Source organism: Orbicella faveolata, unplaced genomic scaffold (assembly GCF_042242905.1).
Source record: "Orbicella faveolata isolate gen_17 unplaced genomic scaffold, um_ofav_v1 contig_13, whole genome shotgun sequence".
Taxonomy (NCBI): domain Eukaryota; kingdom Metazoa; phylum Cnidaria; class Anthozoa; order Scleractinia; family Merulinidae; genus Orbicella; species Orbicella faveolata.
The window spans coordinates 29,360,317-29,383,662 of record NW_028301540.1 but is presented as its reverse complement, the minus strand read 5'-3'; the positions used below and the strand labels follow the sequence as shown (position 1 = coordinate 29,383,662).

General features: G+C 40.0%; 2 protein-coding genes across 2 annotated transcripts in view; both read left to right on the top strand.

Moving 5' to 3' along the window:
- Positions 1-23,346, top strand: part of LOC110053644 (uncharacterized) — a 294,177-nt gene that overhangs the window by 218,153 nt on the left and 52,678 nt on the right. The gene's annotated exons all lie outside the window — the stretch shown is intronic.
- On the top strand, positions 9,670-17,001 carry LOC110053649 (uncharacterized). Its single transcript, XM_089283915.1, has 10 exons — positions 9,670-9,802; positions 11,002-11,327; positions 11,486-11,624; positions 12,140-12,465; positions 12,617-12,755; positions 15,079-15,270; positions 15,368-15,493; positions 15,644-16,229; positions 16,342-16,640; positions 16,865-17,001. Exons 1-10 carry the CDS (start codon positions 9,718-9,720, stop codon positions 16,999-17,001), a joined length of 2,355 nt encoding a protein of 784 aa, XP_089140041.1. The 5' UTR covers positions 9,670-9,717.

Sequence of the window (23,346 nt, the reverse complement as noted above, 5' to 3'; positions counted from 1 at the left end):
CACGCGCAAAAAGTACATCTTTGCGAGGGCTATTGGAATCCACAAAGAAAAATTGGGGTAGCCACGCATTTTTTCGAGATAATTAGCCTTGAATCTCAACAAAAATACTGATATCAGCATTTTTCTGAAAAAGTAGGAAAGGTTATTTCTTCACCGATTTCCTTAGAATTCGCCTTTACATACTGAAAAGCAAAGACTTTTATAAAGATCTTAAAACTACATGGTAAATGGTAGCATAAAAACCATTTTTGCAATGTTTTTAATGATAAAATCGTTCCAACAGCGCTTTTAGCGTCTCTTACAGCCTCCCTCTTGTTCAGCCGCTAAAATACAGTCTAAATACCTTTTGCTCACAACCAGAAACTAATCACGTGTTGAATAGTCTTGCCACTTCCATGTCATAACATAAATGTAAGGGTAGCCACGCGTTTTTTTAAAGTTATTGATCTTTTTTGAAAACTTTTACGGTGTCCGTTACATTTTTTCTTCTCACCTCCCCTGTAAGTAAAACATTTGCGTATCTCGCACTTGTTTTGCGCGCGCACTATGCCATCTGCAGGCACATGTTTACTGTTGGATTTCAGTATAATTTCCGACAGATAACAACTACTGAATTTTTCAGCTGGAAAACGTTAACAGTTAGTGGTTAGCGATATGCTGCTATTCTGCTGTTCCTGGTTTAAGTACAGGTTCATTAAACTTGATTTGGTCATAGTAGGAAAATTTTGCTTTCATTTTAGACGTGTACTTGGTACCTTAGTTGATTGCGTTCTTAAGAAGACTATATATAAGTACTGGTTTTGTGGAAAACAAACATGGCGGACTTCTGTGAGCGGAAGGCGTTCGGAAGTTTTGTAAACGTGTGCATATTTCACGTTCAAACATCTAAGGAAAAGCTCCAGTTGCCCTACAGTTAAATTTTGGACATTTTGAGGCATCGGGGATACATATTCCACTTTAAACCTGCGAGCGAGAACTCCATTACGAATTAATGTCGATGTTTAACTCAATGTGAGCCAGATTGCAGTCATCATGGTGTTTAATATTTTGTTCGAGCTTGTTTATGTAGTGGTGTCATATCAACACGATAAACTGAAGTATTTCTGCATTTCCACTCTCCATGATGGTAAGGGTTGCCTTTTATGAGCAGTTTCGTGACCCTTTTGTTTGCACTTAACTGAGAGAGTTGTAGCAAGTTTTATATTGAGTGCAGTGGGTACGGTGCGTTCCTGTTGCGTTATTACGAGAGGTCAGTTTCAGTTTTAGGCAAAGCAAATTGCATTATTTATCAAATTGGATACTGGATAGGTTCCATGGAAAAATTGAGAATCCGTCACCATCTCTTTGGTTATTGAAACGTAACAAGTTGAAAATTAATAACACAATAACTGTGTTGTTAATTGTTTCTGCTTCTTCATAATTATACGCGCATTTTTGTTTTTATCTTCTAGACTTTACTGCATAAAGAATGTTCCAATCCAATCTTTGAAATGGAGAGTGTGCGGGAAGTTTGACTTTACTACCTTATTCTGTTGCTCTTTCTGTAGCCTTTCTCTGGCCCTAAATTTTTATGCTGCCTCTGAATCAGTTTTCAAACAGTTCATGCTGCTCTCTTTCACTACCAATTGCCGTGCACAAAACATGAAGCCATTGGCTTTGGTCATGGTGAAGGCCTTGGCCTATCCTGTGGCTAACCCATGGCCTACCGGTGGTCAGATTTTTGTAAACCTAACAATAAAATCAGTAAGAGTTGAACGTATTCAATAAAAATACACGTACGCGCATTTGATTATGTTGATTTGAGGATCGAGAACGCACATGCGTTAAAATTATAGTTCAAACCGCAATTTCTAGAATTATCGTTATCAGTGAAAGAATAAGAAATTCCAAGACCTTCTCAGCTGAACTTATTGACATCTTCATTTTAAAATTAGCATGTGAAAATAAACAAAACGCTCAGACCAGGGGATGTAAATTTTACATTATGGAGGGTCCAAGTCATGCGAAAACATACATTTGTGTAAAGTTTTCAGTTTTACGATGCTGCAGACGAAATTTGTTTTATATTATCAGGGTGATTATCGTTAATGTGGCAAATTTCACTTCCGGTCTAAGTGTACGTCTTAACTCCCATAGTAACCATTCAGCGGCCATGCTTTCTGCTTCATTTGCAGTATAAAATTAAAGACAAAGAGGTTTAGGTTCCACTGGTTGACTTCTTGTTCTACTTATGAACGTTACACAGTAAGACTTCCGATAGATTTACCACATACTAGGTTATATTTTGCACTTATTTTACATAACCCGCGTCCGAGTCTTCCTCAGACATCCTGTAAACTGGTGTAACTTGACTAACTCAGGATGGGTGTATCAAGATGGCATGGTTTTTGAAAGAAATTAGCCAGAAACTGTAACCCAGCACACTGGCAAACAAAAGAAACGATTGTTGGTTTTCCTCGCTCTGTCACACAATAATGCGAGTGGAGAGTGGGCTAGTAATGGGACTAGTTTGAATTGAGCACTCAAGAGGGCTGATATAATGATGTTTCTCTAAAAGTTGCGTTTATCTAACATTCTGTTCTTCGATTCTCTCGTTCCATTAGTAAGTTAAGAAATTTTGAAACGTCGCCGCCATGCCAAAACAGCCGAAGAAAGTGGCTGGTAAGAAACGTTGTAAGGTTTGCAGCATTATTCTATGCTTTTAAAAATGTGATCACCAGTAGCCCATAGAGTAGGCGATGGCGCTACACCTTGGCCTGCGCCAGCGCCTACCCCACGTTACTGATGATGGTAAGAATTACCATTATTGATGGGTTGATGGTAAAGATTACCATTATTGATGGTTCATGGTAAAGACTACCATTATTGATGGGTTGATGGTAAAGATTACCATTATTGATGGGTTGATAGTAAAGATTTCCATTATTGATGGGTTGATGGCAAAGGTTTCCATTATTGATGGGTTACTGGTAAAGATTACTCTTAGTGATGGGCTGATGGTAAGGATCACTCTTATTGATAAGTTGATGGTAAAGATTACTCTTATTGATTGGTTGGTGGTAAGGATTACTCACATTGATCGGTTGATAGTAAAGATTACTCCTATTAATAAAGTGTATTATCGTTTGTCTCACGATGTAGTCACTTGAGATGTAGATCGCGACGTTTCGACTGCTTACTGCTAGTCTTCTTCAGGCGATAAGGTCGACTGATTGCACGGTATCATTTATATCACAAAGGTCGGCTGTGATTCGTGCATTTCGATCCTCCTATTGTTCCATTATTCCGGCGAGTAGCTGTTCCCTCAGTGGTCCGCTGTTGTACCGTTCTCCTGTTGTTGTGTTTCTTGATCGTGGGTATCCATGCTTCAGGAATTTCAATTCCACTATCCCTGTTGATGTTGTTAGGGTGAAGTCTTATGTGAATAGCTTCCTTGACCCTACGTGTGTACCAGTGAGGATCTCGATCAATAAACTTGACCTCATTCCAGATAGGATAGTGGCCGGTCTCGTGGGTGTGTTCAGAAACGGCGGAGGTCTGGGTTCGGGCGAGTCGTATATCCCTGTCGTGTTCTTTGATCCTCTCCTGCATAGATCTCCCTGTTTCCCCGATGTAGACTTTGCCGCACTCACAGGGAATCCTGTAGACAACACCATCTTGTTTAGCCGGTTTGACGGTGTCCTTTGGTCGCACTAAGTGTGACCGAAGTGTCGTGTCGGACTTAAAGACGGTGCGAATGCCTTGTTGTTCTAGGCAGCGGCGGAGAGACTCCGAAACTCCTTGGACATAAGGTAAAACGGCGGTGGATTTAAATTCCGCGACAGGCTCTCTTCTTGGGGTTGTTCGTGCCTTTGTGATCTTCTGTACAAAAGAGGAGGGATATCCGTTAGAAACAAGTACAGATGACAGATGTTTCTTCTCTCCAGCGATTACTGATGGTTTGGTGACGAGACGTTTAGCCCGGTCGTACAGACACTTCACAATACCGCGCTTTACTGAACGAGGGTGGTGTGAATCATACGCTAGGTACTGATCAGTATGTGTTGACCAGAAATATGGGCGCACAGCTCTAAGGTTGATTCGTCGACATGAGCGTTGCTCTCGCAAGCTCGCACGCTATACCAACCATCTCACCTTTCTCACAAGGTGTATTAAGAACCACATTGTTCCAAGAGATCTGCAAGTTCGGCCGCCAGTTCCCACCAGAGGCGCACGCAGAGTCGCTGAACTAGCATCCATGAGATTCCTGAGGGAAAGAATCAGACTGACGCAGAGAGCCAAGGCAGATACGAAGAAAGAAGCCGAATCAACAGCACAGAGCATAACATCTGCTCTTTCTGCGGATGACGCTGCAGAGGTACTCGACAAGGTTAAATCCACTACCCAGCGAGTCTTTAATACCACCAAAGACCGTCAACAGCCAAGTTTGAGAAACTTTTGCGAGAGAAACAGTCTTCTGTTTCTCCTACAACTTTTGTTGACAAAACAAAGTGGGTTATCAACTTGTCATCCAGGACCCTTAACGAAGCTGAGGTGTCCCTACTGAAGAAAGGTCTAAATTTCGCCGTGACTCCTACGAGCGTCCCAGCCACCGAGATCATCGCCAAAATTGAGTCAGCAGTCAGGCCACTAGATGCGGAGCGAGCAGACACAGTCAGGAGATCCGTCAACACCATCCTTCAACAGGCACAACCACCCACGCCCAACATCACGAAGGAACAGCAGGAGGCTCTTAAAAGCTTAAAAGAGGACAACTCAATCATGGTCCTTCCGGCCGACAAAGGACGCGCTAGCGTAATCCTGGACGCTGACACATACCACGCAAAAATGTCAGCGCTAATTGATTCCGGACCGTACCAGCTGCTCAACAAAGATCCGACAGACCGCTTGACCCGGAAGCTATCTGAGAAGCTGCTAACCCTGAAACGGAGTGGACACATATCAGAGGCGGTTTATAATAAGATCAGACCTCGACACAAACAACCACCTAGGATCTATGGTTTGCCGAAGATCCACAAGGCCGACAGACCGCTTAGGCCAATTGTGTCGTGTGTCAACACCTTTGCATACGACCTGTCTGCTTTCTTGGCTAACGTATTATCTCCTCTTGCAGGTAACTCGAACTTCACAGTGAAGAACTCAACTGACTTCGCCTCCACCATTGCCAGTGAAGAGATCCAGGACCACGAGATCATGGTGTCTTTCGACGTAGAGTCACTGTTTACCAACGTACCGATCGAGGGCGCCGTACAAGCCGCGCTACAAAAAATGGAGATCGACGCAGGCCTGGCTGACCGCACGACACTTACACCAGTTCAAATCGCGGACCTCTTGAATTTCGTATTAAGATCTACGTACTTCCAGTACAACGGATCGATTTACGAACAACGAGACGGCACAGCCATGGGGAGCCCTGTATCCGCACTTATTGCTAATCTCTACATGGAGATATTTGAAGAACAAGCAATAGAGTCCGCACCTTGCAAGCCTAAGATCTGGAAACGCTACGTAGATGATACTTTCACCATCCTGGATCGGGATAGAATTGACGTCTTCCTGCAACACCTGAACAGTCAACAACCATCAATCCGTTTCACCATGGAGATCGAGAACAACAACAAGATCACCTTTCTCGACACGTCAGTTTACAGAGAACCTGATGGCCGCCTTACCACCAGTGTCTACAGGAAACCAACACATTCTGATCAGTACCTAGCGTATGATTCACACCACCCTCGTTCAGTAAAGCGCGGTATTGTGAAGTGTCTGTACGACCGGGCTAAACGTCTCGTCACCAAACCATCAGTAATCGCTGGAGAGAAGAAACATCTGTCATCTGTACTTGTTTCTAACGGATATCCCTCCTCTTTTGTACAGAAGATCACAAAGGCACGAACAACCCCAAGAAGAGAGCCTGTCGCGGAATTTAAATCCACCGCCGTTTTACCTTATGTCCAAGGAGTTTCGGAGTCTCTCCGCCGCTGCCTAGAACAACAAGGCATTCGCACCGTCTTTAAGTCCGACACGACACTTCGGTCACACTTAGTGCGACCAAAGGACACCGTCAAACCGGCTAAACAAGATGGTGTTGTCTACAGGATTCCCTGTGAGTGCGGCAAAGTCTACATCGGGGAAACAGGGAGATCTATGCAGGAGAGGATCAAAGAACACGACAGGGATATACGACTCGCCCGAACCCAGACCTCCGCCGTTTCTGAACACACCCACGAGACCGGCCACTATCCTATCTGGAATGAGGTCAAGTTTATTGATCGAGATCCTCACTGGTACACACGTAGGGTCAAGGAAGCTATTCACATAAGACTTCACCCTAACAACATCAACAGGGATAGTGGAATTGAAATTCCTGAAGCATGGATACCCACGATCAAGAAACACAACAACAGGAGAACGGTACAACAGCGGACCACTGAGGGAACAGCTACTCGCCGGAATAATGGAACAATAGGAGGATCGAAATGCACGAATCACAGCCGACCTTTGTGATATAAATGATACCGTGCAATCAGTCGACCTTATCGCCTGAAGAAGACTAGCAGTAAGCAGTCGAAACGTCGCGATCTACATCTCAAGTGACTACATCGTGAGACAAACGATAATACACTTTATTATTGCATCTACCACGAAGAATAACAACAACCTTTTCCTCGACATTACTCCTATTGATCAATTGATGATAAAGATAACTCTTATTGACTGGTTGCTGGAAAAGATTTCTCCTATTGATCGGTTGGTGGTAAAGATTGCTCTTATAGATTGGTTGTTGATAAAGATAACTCTTATTAATTAATTGCTGGAAAAGATTTCTCCTATTGATCGATTGGTGCTAAGATTACACTTATTGATCGGTTGTTGATAAAAATAATTCTTGTTGATTGGTTGCTGGCAAAGATTTCTCCTATTGATTGGTTGGTGGTAAAGATTACTCCTATTCATCGGTGGCTAAAGAGGATTATTCTTATTGATCAGTTGAAGGTAAGGATTACCCTTTTTGATCGGTTGGTGAAAAAGATCAATTTTATTTATTGGTCAGTGATAAAAATTGCCCTTATTGATCAGTTGATGGTAAGGATTACCGTTACTGATCGGTTGATGGTAAGGATTACCGTTACTGATCGGTTGATGGTAAGGATTAATTTTATCGATCAGTTGTAGGTGAAGATTACTCTTATTGATCGGTTAATAGTAAGGATTAACCTTACTGATCGGTTAATGGTTTTGATTACTGTTATTAATCGGTTAATGGTAAAGATTACCTTATTGATCAGTTGGTGGTGAAGATTACACTACCTTATCAATGGACTGGTGGTAGATAGAACCCTTATTGACATAGCATTGACATAAAAATAGTAATTTTTTCCCAGGCAAGTTTGAGTTAGAAAATAGGTTATCCAACTGAAATTCCTTTCTTGTAAACATTTTTCAGAATAATTCCATATATTGTGCACCGCAGACCCTATAAGAGTCTCCAATTTCTTTCAATGCTTTAGCCTCCCACCACCCCCCCCCCCCTCTCTCCACCTTCGCCGCTACACCCTGCGAAGAATTGTCTTTTCCCAACCATTTTATTGAATATTCAACAGAGATTACAACGTCTGACTCGACTAGTATGTCACAATAACTGACCAGGAGTCTTGCACCCCTCTCAAAATGTGCCTGTAGTCGCAGCTCAGTTCAACAAACGCGGAAACCGAGAATTTTGCCGACTCGGATGATCGAGACTGATACGTCGTGAGCGATTTGTCATATGGAATGTCCCCGTTCAATTTGAGCACTTCCGAACAGCTTGCAATATGATTCAATGAATTCTCTCAAAAAGTATGCGTAAATTAATGAATTCATCACCCTCTAGTTTCCTAAAATGCACATAAACTTTGCCATCGTTTATCGCTCCACGTGCAAAACTGAAGAGCCCGTGCACGTAACTTCTCAGCTGATACAGAATACCAGCAAGGCATCTTGGATATATATAGTTGATTTAAGTCAAGTTGCTCGATTTGAAGGAATCCTAATCGATACAATATGATCAATATTATGTACTCGATTTGACTGCTTTATCTAGTCGATTTAATGGAAGGTTTAAGTAGATTTGATGTGATGGATTTAATGTACTCGATTTGAAAGGTTTCTAATCGATGTAATGTGATCAGTTTATGTGCTCGATTTGGAAGGCATCTAATCGATTTAATGTGCTCTATTTAGAGGGTATGTAGTCGCTTGAGAAAGTATCTGATGGATTTGACACGTTCCATACAGGAACATGGAAAGGTTTGATGTTTGAATAAGAGTTATAGCGTTCAATTTGTCAGTTATGTTAAAATTTTGACAGTATTAACGATCTGTAGCCAAAGGGAATAATAATATTGTTTTTATGTAGACGCAGTAGCGTTACAACTCTATCAATATTAGTTTTGTTGCCCTAATCAACACACAATGCCTAAATTCAAATCTACTCCTGTCTATCCATGCACTTCCTTTTCATATGCATATGGTAATTTTTTTGAGTTAATCTGATATTTAAGCTAACTTAATGCCAGTATTATAGACACAATAGGCGTTTGGTACGTGAACTACCCTAAACGCTCTCAGTAATGTTTTGTTTTTTTTTTTTTTTTTTTTTCATGTGGCAAATTGGCGTTCAAAATGGGACTGAAATAATAAAGCTAAAGCTTTTAAACTTATTATATATCAAGAAAAACTACCGTTACTGTTAATGTTACTGTTATAGGATGAAAGTGTCCTATACCGCGAGAGCCTACATGTATCTCGGTTTCAGTAACATGTAACGAATATTTCTAACCCCCCCGCCCTCAACACACGCACACCTCCTTGATGAGAGACCAGTCCGTCCTAGGTTTATGTTGCTCAGTGTTGACGATGGCATTTATACACTCGCGGGTGGAGAGAAGCACTGTGATTTCAATAATACAACACACTGTCCACTACAGACCGTCACACCTTCCCTATTAAACAGTGTACTAACACTCTCGCTTGATAGCTTCTTCCCTCAGTAACAAACACAAATAATAACCTGAGAAAAGGAAGACTGCAGCACACAGTTGACTTACCAATACAGTGGAACCCCGCCTTACGATCACCTCGTCAATACGGTCACCGCGTTATTTCGACCACCATTTTTTGTCCCCGCGAAACGCCCATATATTTTCTTATGAGAGAACCCCGTTAATGCGGCCACCCCGTTGATACGGCCGACGGCCACATTCTGAAATCCCAACCTGTATAATCCTTTATAATATTACCCCGTTTGTACGGCCACTTAAATCAATTATGTGATGTATCTGTTAGGACTCACTCAATTTAGACCAGTCATAAAATTTGATCCTACCCCGTTAACCCAGTTAATACGGCCAAATTTTTATGGCCCGCTGATAACCGTTTGGCTATCATTTATCAGCGTAGGACCTCAGAAAATATTTGAGTTTTTAATTATAAGGTCTGTTGTATTTTAGCTATATAGTCTCCAAGGGACAATACCTCATTGTTTCGGTTTCTGACATGTTTGGATAAACTACTCGGAAAAAAAAACCCGTTACGGTGCATATGTATTAACCTGATAACACATAGACTTACTGTTTCGATCAACCGACTAACGTCAGTTTTACAACTAGTCTTTCATCGAATTTGAGTTACATACCGAAACTCATCTTGTGAGTGAATAATCCATTTCTTTCTGACATGGCGTTTTCCCATTGGGCGTCTGTATTCCTCGTGGGACTTTCAGTGTTTGTGTTACGAACTCAAGGTGAATTCAAATCTCAAGGTGAGTTGCTCTGTAAAAATAAGAATATTGTTTTTATACGAAGAATGGACTCTAATGCTTAACTGATAAATTTCGCACAGGTTGATCAAAATTAGCGTCAAATTAAGTATTTATCAGGAAATAGTTTAAGAAATATGCCATTTAAAATGGTATTTAGGGACTTGTACTATGTTTTTGTCGACTTAATGCCTTTTCATCGTAATTTTTAGTACGTTCAATCATGAGCGCCACCTCGCTATACTTGCACTTGTTATCAGTTATTCGACAAAAAATACAAATACCACTTTTTAAGGAGAAGTAACGCTCAGTAAATCTCTGTTGACATCATGAATGTTTGTTTGTTGTAGTTGTATACAATCCGACCATAAGAAATATTTCATTGATTAAAGATTTAATTAATCGCTTTGGAAATGTATATTTTTCATTAGAAGTTTAAAAGTAGAAGAAGATAACGATTTTCCAAATCTCTAGCTTCTTTTTGGCTGCCTGACCACTATGAGCCAGGTCGGTTACGTAAACGCTGGAATTGAACGTTGTCTGCAGGATAAGAGAACTATTATAATATATATGTAAAATCAAACAAAGAAAAGTTTGTATTTTTTTTTTGACTTCTGTTAACTATTTAGGCAGCGTTCACCCTACGCCGGAAAAATTTGAAAACCCAGCAGTTTATTTCTAAAGTTGGACCTACCGTCCACATTAATCCGTCAGGGAAACGGAGCTTTTCGAAAACGCTCTTCAAACCGGAAAAATTTAAAAACGCCAGGGTTTCTTTTCCGGGTGTACGGAAAACATTTTGAAAACAGAGCTTTTCGAAAACGATGGTGTCACGATAATCTTGACTTGTGATTTCCCTGACCGAATTATCCTCAAACACAAATCCAAAAAAAAGAGTGAAATTTTGAACATTTGAAGCTGCCAAAACCGCCATGACATGCAAATTTCGAACTTTCTTAAATTTTGGCCGTAATATAAATCGTTGGAGCTTAAAACTATTTTTCCTTGACTAGGTTCACCCAAAGGTATATTTTGGCGAAATAAAAGAAAAATCGATTTTTCGTGACGGTCTTCGGATTCTCAACATTCAGAGAATATAACTCTTAATATAGATGTTGATTCATTTCGTTTAACTTTCATTGTTTCATTTTTAAGAACGGTATTCATTTCAATCAATCTTGCCCCTCTTTTCTTGTGTGAAGAATGTTCATCATCTCTTGGCATGGAGAACCGTCTCATTAAAGATGCGCAAATCACGGCCGCTTCACAATATCATGCCAATTACGCTGCGAACCAGGCAAGGTTGAATTTTAAGGCAGGTAGAGTCAAACAAGGGGGATGGTCCGCTCTCTGGAATAATGCCAATCAATGGATTCAGGTGGCCCTTGGTGGTTACACCAAAATAACAGGTATAGCTACACAAGGAAGAAATAGAGCCAACCAGTGGGTAACCAAATACAAGCTTCAATTCAGTGACGATGGAGTGAAGTTTCACTATTACAAAGCACCAGGCCAGAGTTCGCCAAAGGTAAATTCATACCCATCGGACAATTTCATACATTGTTGCACGCATTCTTTGCATCTCTCTAGTCTTCCAAATATCTAACTAATCTTACTGCTAATTTAGTATTATATTTTAATGTCACGTCAAGCTCCATCCTTAGATTTGTTGATGCTAATGTTTAGGTGTTTAATGGAAATAAGGACAGAGACAGCATTGTTTACCACAAGTTAAACCCGCCAATCCAATCTCGCTACATCAGACTCAGGCCAACAGCATGGTACAGTCGTATATCAATGAGGATGGAACTGTATGGTTGTATGGGTAAGACTGTTTGCTAGTTTGTTTGATTGACAAATATTGACTTTCTATATACGTTAACCAACTAACTTAAGTCTCTCAATGGTAAAGAGAGAAACACTGAGGGAGTAAAGTATCTTTCCTAAGAACATCACAGTGATCCTGTCAGTGCTCCATCCCCCACCGAACTTCGAGGCGCCAACCATTGCAGACAGTCTCACCTTCCGAACTTAAACAATGGACTAACACCCTCAATTAAGAGCATCGTCTTTCAGCAACAATCACAGACAGTAACCTGAAAGCAGGCTTTTGCAGTGCACAGTTGGAATATCAAGTTCCGTTAAGAATCGAAAGCTTTTTGGTCCATGAACAACCAGTCTATATCAGGTCAAAACCAAACGAGCAAATTTGCGTTAATGATCGGTACGAAGTGAAAGGATGTTGATCAAAGGCGGAAAATCCAAAAGGATTTTCCGTAACATACAAACTAGAAACTGCTTGCATTTAAATCCACCCTCTCCCTGTTATTTTATGCAAAGATTGCTCAGCTCCTCTTGGCATGGAGAGTGGTTTCATCAAAGATTTTCAAATCACGGCCTCTTCACAAAACGATGCCAATCATGCTGCAATCCAGGGAAGGTTAAACTTTAAGGCAGGTGGAGGTAAAAGAGGAGGATGGTCAACTTTCTGGAATAATGCCAATCAATGGATTCAGGTGGCCCTTGGTAGTTACACCAAATTAACAAGTATAGCTACACAGGGAAGAAATGGACACAGTCAGTGGGTAACCAAATACAAGCTTCAATACAGTGACGATGAAGTGAACTTTCACTATTACAAAGACCCAGGCCAGAGTTCGCCAAAGGTAAAACAATACCCTTCTGGCAATTCCAGTAGATCGGATACATTGTTTGCATCGCTGTGGTCCTCCAAAGATCTGAACCATTTTACTGCAATTGATTATTTATTAATTTACAAGAAACTTTCGCTGGAGTTTTTGTTGATGCTATCTTTAGGTGTTTGATGGCAATAAAGACAGAGACAGCATAGTTTACCACAAGTTAAACCCGCCAATCCAAGCTCACTACATCAGACTCAGGCCAACAGCGTGGTACGGTCATATTTCACTGAGGATGGAACTGTATGGCTGTTTAGGTATGACTGTTATCTGATAATTACTTGCTACTTTTTTCGAAAAACGTTAGTGTATAACTATAAAATTTACTTAATGTTACGACAAAATATTAACAAGACTGAAAAAAGTTTAAGTATGGTTCAAAAAGTGAAACACCTAACGTTTTCAAGATAATTTCTGAAATTAATAATTCATCAAGTTTAAACAAAGGAAATCATGATCGTGACGGTGTTTGAATATCTGATCTTAATTAGCATAGATTTTAACGATTTCATTTCTCCGTTTTCTCCTTACTTTTAGTCTTGATTGCGAAGATATATCAAACAGTCACGACAGTGTTTGACCATATTTCCAAACACCTCGAAGTTCGTCAAAAATACTCCGCTGCGCGTCGTATTTTCAACCGTCTTCTCGGTGTTTGGAAATTTGGTCAAACACCCTCTTTCATGTTTGATATATTACGTCATCTTCAGGATGAAAACAGCCGTCCGCTACTCGCATAATTTAGAACCGTTATGTAATGCCCGGTGGGAAGAGTTTGGCCATATGTAAAAGTGAATTTTTTGTTCGAACTGGGTTGCCATTGTTGGATCATTAGGCCCTCTAGGAATCTTCGTTTGTGGAAAGATTAGGCCGTGCAGAGTATGTACCAGCTAAAAGAATGCAAAGCGTTCTCGCGTAGGTGACGGGCAGGTTTAGTAATAGCTGTGTTTGAATGTTCCACAATTCGCACCTGTACATTCTTCATGGTCTCACCGATGTAGCTGTCACCGCAAGAACAGGTGCTCTCTATCAAGCGACACATATCTCTTCTGATTTTGACAACGAAGTCGAAACAATTGAAAGAACCTTTCTAAATGTGGGATACTCAAAGCACTTTATTCCCCACACAGAGAAATAGTATTCTGAAACGTTCACCTGGAGACGATATTTTGATTCTTAGTTTCCTTTTCGAAGAGCGCAGCTAGATTTTCATCAAGCTTCCTTGCTGTAATAGAAACGAACAACTTAGCAAAACTTTGATTTCCAAACTGAACAATTTCACGGGCTTCAATCACATTTTCATTGTCCAAACAAGACAAATCAAAAGCTTTTTCAAAGTCAAAGACAAAAACACTCATAGGTCACATGTGATCTATAAAGGAGACTGTTTTTGCGGTGACAGCTAAATCGGTGACATCACGAGGAATGAGCAGGTCCGAATTGTGAAATTAAACAATCAAACACATGTAATGATTCTAAACCTACCCGTTGCCTACGCAAGAACACTTTGCATTTTTTTAGCTGGCGCATACTCTGCACGGGCCAATCTTTTGACAAGCGAAGAATCCTAGAAGACGTAATCATTCAACAATGGCAACCCAGTTTGAACAAAGAAAATTAACGGCCAAACTGTTACCATCAGGGAGAAGCGAACGTTGTGTCGAACTGACGTTTGGTGTTTTTTTTAGCCTTTCTAATTTCTAATTAGTGTATAAGTTAACAAACGTAACTAACTTAACTTAATAACTCTCTAACAACTTACTTACTTTACTCTCTCAAGGGTAGAAAGAGGCACCGTGAGAGTAAGATGTCTTCCTTTAAGAAATTACAGTGACCCTGGCAGCGTACGATCCCAAACGGAGTTCAACGCGCTGACCGTTATAAAACTGAATGACCGTGGCACGTTCTCAATTTTACACCTTGGACTGAAATATAGTAGTCTCATAAGAATCTCTTGAGAGCTTCGTCTCCTCAGCGCGGAAAAACAATAACAACACCTCGATTGCGGACTTCTTGCGTTTTAATCCAAAATGCCGGTTGTCACTCCTCACAATATGCTGCGAATTTTGCTGCAATCCAGGGAAAGTTAAACTTTAAGGTAGGAGGTTAAGCAGGAGGATGATCAGCTTGCTGGAATAATTTCAATCAGTGGATTCAGGTGGCCCTTCGTCACACCAGATTTAACAAGTCGACCCAGGAGAGGATCATGTTTGAAGGACAATTTCAGTTAAATGTTCAAAAACGGCAACATGAAAAATGTAGATGAAAACCTTCCTTCTCCGCGCGCGTGTTTACCGAGAATGGATCGCAGAAAAGCATCAAATTTATCAACAGAATAAAAATGAGCCATCAAAATAAAAACTTTATAAAACTAGCTCGTTCGGTCCGTATTGGAGAATGTTGGTGTCACGTTTTTGTTTTCAGGTTTATGAGCCGCCTCGTCTGCGGCTCGGTCCATAAACCTGGTATAACTGAGGATGGACCTGTATGGTTGTGTAATTACAAGCCTATTTCCTCAAAAAAAGAAACGTTTACAAGGCTCGTCTAAAAACACTTTGCTGTACTCACTTTCCTTTTCAGTTCAGTGTCCAGTTCTCGCCCTGCACAGTCTTGTGAAAACCTCACCAAGCGGTTGTCTGACGTCAAAGATGAAATTCAACACCACTTGCTGGTTTTCATGCCCACAGGGATACCAGCTACAAGGTCCATCTTATAAACATTGTCGGATAAATGGTCAATGGACGGAGAGTGCTAAATCAGTCTCCTGCAACGGTGGGTTCACAGTTTTCTGTTAAATGCGAAGGTCCTTATCTATATAATATTCTTGATACTATTTCTACACGGCAGAGATTTTGTTTGTTTTTTTCAGATACTGACGAGTGCTCTGTGTCAAATGGCGGCTGCAGTCATAAGTGTGTTAATACTGCAGGAGGCTACAAATGTGAATGTCCAGACCCGGAACTGAGCTTAGTATTGGATAACATGACATGTCACGGTAAATATCAATTAAGCTACAGTTACAGGTCAACGGATGCCTTGCTGAAATTTGTGCACTTTTAAGTCCCTAATTTACATGAGTTCAAAAGTATATATGTTCCTTTCTTTAAAGCCAGAGCAGTGTGTATCTTGTTTTGTATCATTTTAGCTCCAGGTGTTGATGTTCAGTGCAACAGGGACAACCTGACAATCATCATTCCCAAGTCCCTGCTCCGTGGTATTTACCGTGAGCACCTTCGCCTCCTGGACACCACATGCAAAGCTAAAGAAACAAACGCTGACTTCTCTCTAACGACACTGCTGACTGGTTGTAACACAACACGCAGGCAAACACCCACAGCCATTGTTTACTCCAACACAGTCTTGGAAATCCCTGTGGCTGCTGAGGATGTCATAACACGCGTGCGTGAAATAGAAATACAGTTCAGCTGTTTTTATTCCAAGTATGGCGTTGTATCATCGGTTGGTTGGAAGCCAAGTAACAGGAAACTTGTGTTCAATGATGAAGGCAAAGGGAATTTTACACTTTCTCTAAACATGTTTCCTGACAAGAGATTCGTGAGTCCTTACACGAAGGATGATTTCCCTGTTGCTGTGGTGCTGCGTAAACTTCTGTTCTTTGAGGTATCAGTGGCATCAGGTGACAAGCAGCTGTCAATCATAGCGGATCGATGCTATGCCACGCCTACGCAGGACCAGCAGAATTCCTTGAAGTACGAGTTTATAACGAAAGGGTATGAGCAGAGTCTTTTGTTCTTTCTCGGCATCTTTCTGTTACTTAAAATGTGGTTTAACATACGACGGTGGTGCTGTTTGGCGACTAATTTAAGATTTTACATTTATCAGATGCCCAATCGACAACACTGTGAAGTACCATGCTGCACCTTTAGTCAGTGCACAGCGGTTTAGCCTGGAAGCCTTCAAGTTCATTGCTGATCATCCATTTGCGTTCGTTCACTGTCACGTTATTGTATGCAATGGTACCGACCCAGGCTCCAAGTGCTCCAAGAAATGTCCGTCAAGTAGCCGCGGAAGACGTGAAGTGAGTGATCACATGTTTGGCGTGTACTCTTTGTCCCAGGGACCACTACATCTGGCACGACAGAGACGAGAGAAAAAGAGTGCGAATGGCCTGAACAAAAGTGGTATGTAAGCCAGTCGTGGAATTCTAAACCTTTAAGATAAATAACACGAGGAGTCTAACATTTTGAAAGCACTAAAAATTACAAACATTTCAAATGAAGTGTCTTTGCTTTGTTTAGATGGCTCGATCTTTACTGACAATGCGATATTATTTCGCCTGAATAAAAATTGCTCTCAAGAATCACACAAGTTATACCATCTTATTTTTCACTTTCCTTCTACTTAGGTTCCAGTCCTATATTCCTGATGGCTCTGTTGGTAATGTGCGTTGCTTGCTTGGTGGGGACAGTGGTATTGATTTACAAGAAGTCACGTGACAAACCCGCTGGCTATTCTATGCTTGTCAGCGGTGAAAAGGAGTGAAACATGTTCACTGACTTTAACAGGACTGGACTTGAGATACTTTAAGGCTACTCGAGCTTGAGATATGCATTACTCACCAGCACTGGTTAATACTCCCCACGAATAAAACGTTTTAGAACAAAGATAATTATATTTTACCTGCGTGACAGCTACACCAGCCGTTAGCCAATTCTGGATGAAGCCTTTTAGCTTGTCAGGCAACGCTGCACATCTTTTGTTTGGCGAATTAAACGTTTCAAATTGAAAAATCGTTTGTAAAACATTATAACAATTGGAGGTAAAGGAAATTTAACAAGAAACAGTTTGATTACACTTAAACGACCTGGTTTGATTATTTTCTTTGAAAAAATATCTGAAAACAAAACCTTTCCGATTTGGTTTATTAAGACCGTCTCTGACCATTTCAGCGACAATGTCTTCCAACTTTTTTTTTTGACTTAATGTCAGTGATTGCATATCTCATGTTCAAGTTTATCCTTAATGTGTTTATTCTGAGTGGCCCTGAAAGCTAAACGTTTTCCGTCTTCCCAGTGAAACCTTTAGTTTTCGAGTTTACTCATAATCCACAATTTACCGGATTGTCGCAAAAATATAATTCACTTAAGGGTGCTCTGATTTTTGTTTTACGTATTTTGGAAAGGTGTAGAAACGGATAGCATAAGTAGCTATTAATACCCCAAGGGAAACAGAAATGAAAACCAATTTGAAAGGAACCAATAAGGTGTTGTTAGAGTATATACCATTACAAAGACTCTTTCTTTTTTTAAAGGTTGTTGCTTTTCGTAACTTAAAAATTTAGACACCAAAGGTATTATTGGTTCGTCTTGTAAGATTCTGACAGAGACCAAAATCTAATTACGTCACCGTTTGTTGTCTGAGTTGGATCAGAGATCGGCAACGGAAAGATCAATGGAAAGTTCTGGTTTGAATTACTATCGTGCCTGGGTTGTCATGCATTTGTCAAAGGAATATTTGAATAACACCTTAACGTCTTCCCTGGGTATAGAGTTAGTGATATTTGTTTACATATATCCTAAAAGTAAATTTAAGATAAGTCGACATTATAAACGGTTTTCAGCCTAGTCGACGTACTCATCGGTCCGTGTGGCAAACAGAAATTTTGTAGCAGGAGAAGGCTCAAACATTGATTACGCCGACATGGTTGTTTCCAATTCTAGATGGGAAAAAAATAGGCGGACGAAAATTTCATGCCAGCGACTTATGTGATGTTTAGATGTTAACTGTAATAGTCAGGTGTGGTGTTGGTAGCTTGGTGCTGTTTAAAATTTGATCAATAAAACATTCAATTGTATTTCATGCAATGGAAAATGTTTCAGTGTGCGTTGGTACCTTGCGCATGCTTGCTTCCTGTAGTGAGTTAAATGACAAACTGAAGTCAAGAGCTAAGAGGGCCGACACAACAATTAGTTATTTATGCAGACACTGAAACGTTAAATCTTTCGGTTACTGTCACACATAATGTCAAAAATTCAAATTGTTTCGTCTGATACGACAAGACAAATACTTTCTTTTCAGATTTCCGGAATTAATTATCCCATATGTGTGTTTGATCAACGTATTCTGCTGGGTACAACAGAATGTCGAAGAGAGGAAGTTTTTCAAGTATTTTTCACCTGACAAAGGCTTGGAAGTGTTTGTGCCAGTTTTTTGGTTATAATTTCTCTTCAATTTCTATTAATTTGTTTGAAAATTAGCCACCGAAAGGCGATTTCTGTAATGACGCTGGTTGAATTTGAAATTTTAAAAAACAAGAGACAACCTCGTTACCAGGCAGGCAGAGGAGAGAGAGTCTTGGAACGAGGGTGAACAAGAGAGGTCTGCATCGGCCAAAGTGTCTGTACCGCTGAAGGTTATCTCGAGTTCAAGGGACATGAAAAGAGTATTTCTAATCCTTCTGAATAGGAAGCAAGTCCTCTTGAATCAATTCACAGATGCATAAGACCCGTCTTTGCCCTACTACTCCGTAAACACTGATGGAGCGTAAATAGTGATTCATCAGCAAGCCACGACATCATGCACCAAAAACTGTTTGTTCGTCCATTGTAACATGTGAATTTTTTTTTTAATACAAGCTGCCCATTAAGTCATCGGGAGACAATATTTCATTGAAATGTTCCTGAAATGTTTGGGTAAGGTAGCTCAAGAAAACAAACCGTTGGGCCGCATATATTAATTCGATGTTAAACGCGTAGACTTAATACTTAGATCAAAGTCATTTTACAACTGGCCTTCATCGTATTTGAGTTCCCTACCCGAACTCATATTATCATCAGAAGTTAGCTGCTGAAGGGATAATCCAGTTTTTCATTGTAGGTAGCATCGTGAGAAGAAAGAGGATTTCAGCTTTCACTTTCCGTTAAACTAGTCTCTTGACTCTTTGTGGAATATTAACTATAGAAAACAATACCTCCAGTGAAGCTGCGCGAAGTAAAGTAAGTGCTGAGAGATATACATGTTTGTTCCAAAAACAGATCGATGTCCTTACTCGATTAAACTAGACGGGGTGTTCTCTTACATTAACACGTGCCAAAAAACAACTGCCCGTGACTTCCCTAATAGCGTAGTAGCAGCGTTTTCGTTTTTTTTTCTTCTTTTCCTTTCTCTCTATATGTGCATTTATCCTATCTTGCTGACCTGCAATTTATTTTCATTTAACGTTAATGTCAACTGGCTGCCTGGCTCCACTAGCCTCTAGGGTTATTCCAGGCAGCCAGTGGGTCCGCAAATGATCCCAGGACCGCAAACGATCCCGGACCGCAGATGATCCCCAAATTGAACCGCAAATGATCCCGGACCGGAAATGATCCCCATATTGGAGCGCAAATGATCCCGATCAAAAAATAAGAATGGCATGGATTTATATCAGAAGAAGGTGAGAACATGTATAAAAATTATGAAGTAAAAAACATGTTTTATCATTGTACAAAAAAATATTCCACAGTTGCTGTTTTGTTCTTCGAAGGGAACAGATCGTTTTCACTGTCACACAATAAAAAAAAAAACAAACAAAAAAAAAACGCTGTGTCCCAACCAATGGAAAAAGCTAAGAAATTGTGATGTACGCTATAGAAGATAACTAAAGGATGAAAGTGAAGAATGATCATCGCAGTAAATTTTCCAATTTAAGTAATTGGAAAGGAGAAGCCTGAAAAAAATCAAGGCTTCAACGGGATTTGAACCCGTGACCTCCGCGATACCGGTGCGATGCTCTACCAACTGAGCTATGAAGCCACACATTGGGATCGAGGTCAATTAATTGAGTTCATATCTTCCCGTGAGGAGTGAAATGATGTGAAGTATATATGAAATAATTCATATATGAACTGCGGTTGTAGATGAAAGTAAAGAATGATCATCGCAGTAAATTTTTAGATAAATAAATAAGCTACTTCTCCAAGTTTTAGGCCTGTGCGTTTCCCCAAACTTCAGATATTCGTCGTAAATGTTTCCCAGAAATTTACGGAGCCCAGTAAGAAAACGCCATGTTGGTGTACATCCGTGGTACACCGGCCGGAATATAGTGTAAACATCTGGAACTTACTTTGGCTTTTTAGGCGACTGATTATCAGTACTAAACAAACAAGCATTTAAATAAGCACTTTTCCTTTTTTCCGATATAAATATACCGCCTCTTATGCCTGATGAGGATAAAAACACGTCACGTGAAGACGATCTATTGAATTAGAAGTCTTAGAAAAATACATACTTGTAAACATTCTCGAAATCCCGGTGGCGATAGTATCAAACATCTATCAAACAGCTAACTTGTCAAAACGAAGTGCAAGCCTTGGCCTTGCGTGGTCATGAAGCTGAACTTCATAACTATAGCTTGGAATTATCGCTTATTAGAATACTCAAGTAGTCATTTCCGAGGAATTAAAGCCAAAATACGACCACGGACAAATTACAAAATAAATTCGTTCCAATTTCCAGTGCTGCGCACTAGGTGTTTTACAGAGTGACGAAGCGTTCCTGACGCTTGTGGATCTACTCAGGTGACAGCATCTTCTGTAATAGTTGCTTCATGGTTAGATTTTAGTTTAAAACTTTAGACGAGTGGCGTTAATGGCTGATAAAATGTGATCTATGTATAACACCGAAATAACAATGTTTAACAAAGGAGGATATGTAGCGTATGTTGCACTGATCATAATCTTACTGAGAACTGCAAAGAAATGCACTCCAAGTCGTGTTTTGATGATTGAGTGGTGATATTCATAACATCGTAGTTTGCAACAAAATTTAGTCGAAAGTATGAAAATAAAGCAAGTTGTAAGCCATTAAATTATAAGATGGCTTTAACAAAAACATTGGTATTCACGTACGCCAATTCCCTATCCATACAATTCCACCATCCATGCCATTCGTTATTTTTTAGTCGGGATCATTTGCGGTCCCTATTGGGGATCATTTCCGGTCCAGGATCATTTGCGGTCCAATTTGAGGATCATTTGCGGTCCGGGATTATTTGCGGTCCTGGGATCATTTGCGGACCCGTACGTACCCTAATTTTATTATCGATATTTTGTGCAATTAGTAGACGTAAGTGAGAGAGAGAGTACAAATAAAGATTGTTGTTGTTGCTGTTATTATATTGAGCTTTCAATTGTAAAAACACAAAAGCCGGAAATGTTGAATTTTCATATTTTGCTTTCTTCAGCAGTGTTTAGAACTAAATGGTCCACTTTCGTTATGCGTATGTCTGCTTCATAAACTGTAAAGCTTTTCGTTTTACTTTAGAGAATAAAGATTTCATTGTTTAATAATTTCCTGTTTTATTTCAGAGATGACAGTAAATCGACAAGCCTCTCGATCGTCTTGTTTTTGCTAGGACGTAAAATCTCCGCTGTCGCTGAACTAGAAATGTTGAAGTTACCACGGCTGTGAGTTGACACTTTGTTCCTGTTCTGCTTGTTTGTTCTCCAAACTGATATCCTTACTCCCTGAAACTAGACGGGATGTTCTCTTACAGTAGCACGTGAAGCTGAAGCTGCAGAAGCTAGACGGGAAGTTTTCTTACAGTAGCACGTGCCAAGAACATCAAAGTATAGCTGTTATTAAACTTGAGAGTAAGATCATATTCATTGTTTGCTCTCCTAGCGTAGTGTTTACGATAATCAGAAGTTAGTCGCTGAAGGGATAGTCAGTTTATTTTCTGGCATGGAGCTTTTTCCCTGGGCGTCTGTATTCCTGGTGGGACTTTCAGTATTGGTGTTGCAAACTGATTCGCAAGGTGAGTAACTACGTAAAACAAGAATACTTAGGACGCGATGGAGCTCTGAAGAAGTAAGGAGAAGCACTCGACTTCGTTTCGTGTTTCCCCTTACACTTCTTTCAGGCTCTACCGCTTCCTGCGTGCTTTACAACAAAACAGAGCGCAGTCGCGGCTTCTTTATTTGTTGAATATCAATCAAATATTTTTGGTTATTTTACATAACGGAGCTTGATAGCAACAACAACAAAAAAGTGTCAAATTTCGTATCTGCCAGTAATTTGTTTCAAGAAATCTACCATCTAATATGGGATTCAGGAACTTGTAACAGTTTGTGGTGGTTGTAGTCCCTTCCTTTCAGTCAGTTTTAGAGAGTTTTTAAAATCATAAGCGGCACCTCGCTACTTGTTGTCGGTTATTCGAAAAAAAAAATATACAATTTAAATTTCTTTGGTTAACTGAACAGTAATTTAGGTCACAGGATAAATTATGCTTCTTAAGAGGCAGGAAAGGCTAGGTCAGAAACTCTCTGCAGACATAAATTTTTCGTTTTTTGTAATTGTAGACAATCCACCATACGAATTATCCAAGGGATAAAAGATTCCATATAACAAAAATCAATATAATTAATTTTATTTAAAATTTAGTATTAAGAGTGATTTTCTGAGAGTGTCGAGAATCGGAAGACAGTCACGAAAAATCGATTTTTCTTTTATTTCGCCATAACATACCTTTGGGTGAACTTATTCAAGGAAAAATAGTTTCAAGTTCCAACGATTTATTTTACGGCCAAACTTTAAGAAAGTTCGAAATTTGCATATAATGGCGGTTTTTGCGGCTTAAAATGTTCAGAATTTCACGCTTCTTTACGAAAACAGCGGGGGCGTAAAAACGATCCTATGAAAACAAGACTTGGCAAAAATATTATTTCACTCTTATACTTTAAAATCGTGTAATAAGTTTCTTGAAGTTTTGTTTGTAGCTTTTTGACGAAGGGTATTTGTACAGCCGCCATTTGCATCTCTTGGCAAGGAACAAATAAAGGCCAACTTTGACTAGTATAATTGGCCTCTGGTACATATCATTTGGTCAAAATATCTACATTTTAGGAA

What these genes read in the sequence shown, in the direction of transcription:
- LOC110053649 (XM_089283915.1), top strand. Translation starts at nt 9,718, where the DNA reads ATGGCGTTTTCCCATTGGGCGTCTGTATTCCTCGTGGGACTTTCAGTG. An exon ending in GGAACTGTATGGCTGTTTAG is followed by an intron (nt 12,756 to 15,078) that starts GTATGACTGTTA and finishes TTTCCTTTTCAG; the next exon opens with TTCAGTGTCCAGTTCTCGCC. An exon ending in GGATAACATGACATGTCACG is followed by an intron (nt 15,494 to 15,643) that starts GTAAATATCAAT and finishes GTATCATTTTAG; the next exon opens with CTCCAGGTGTTGATGTTCAG.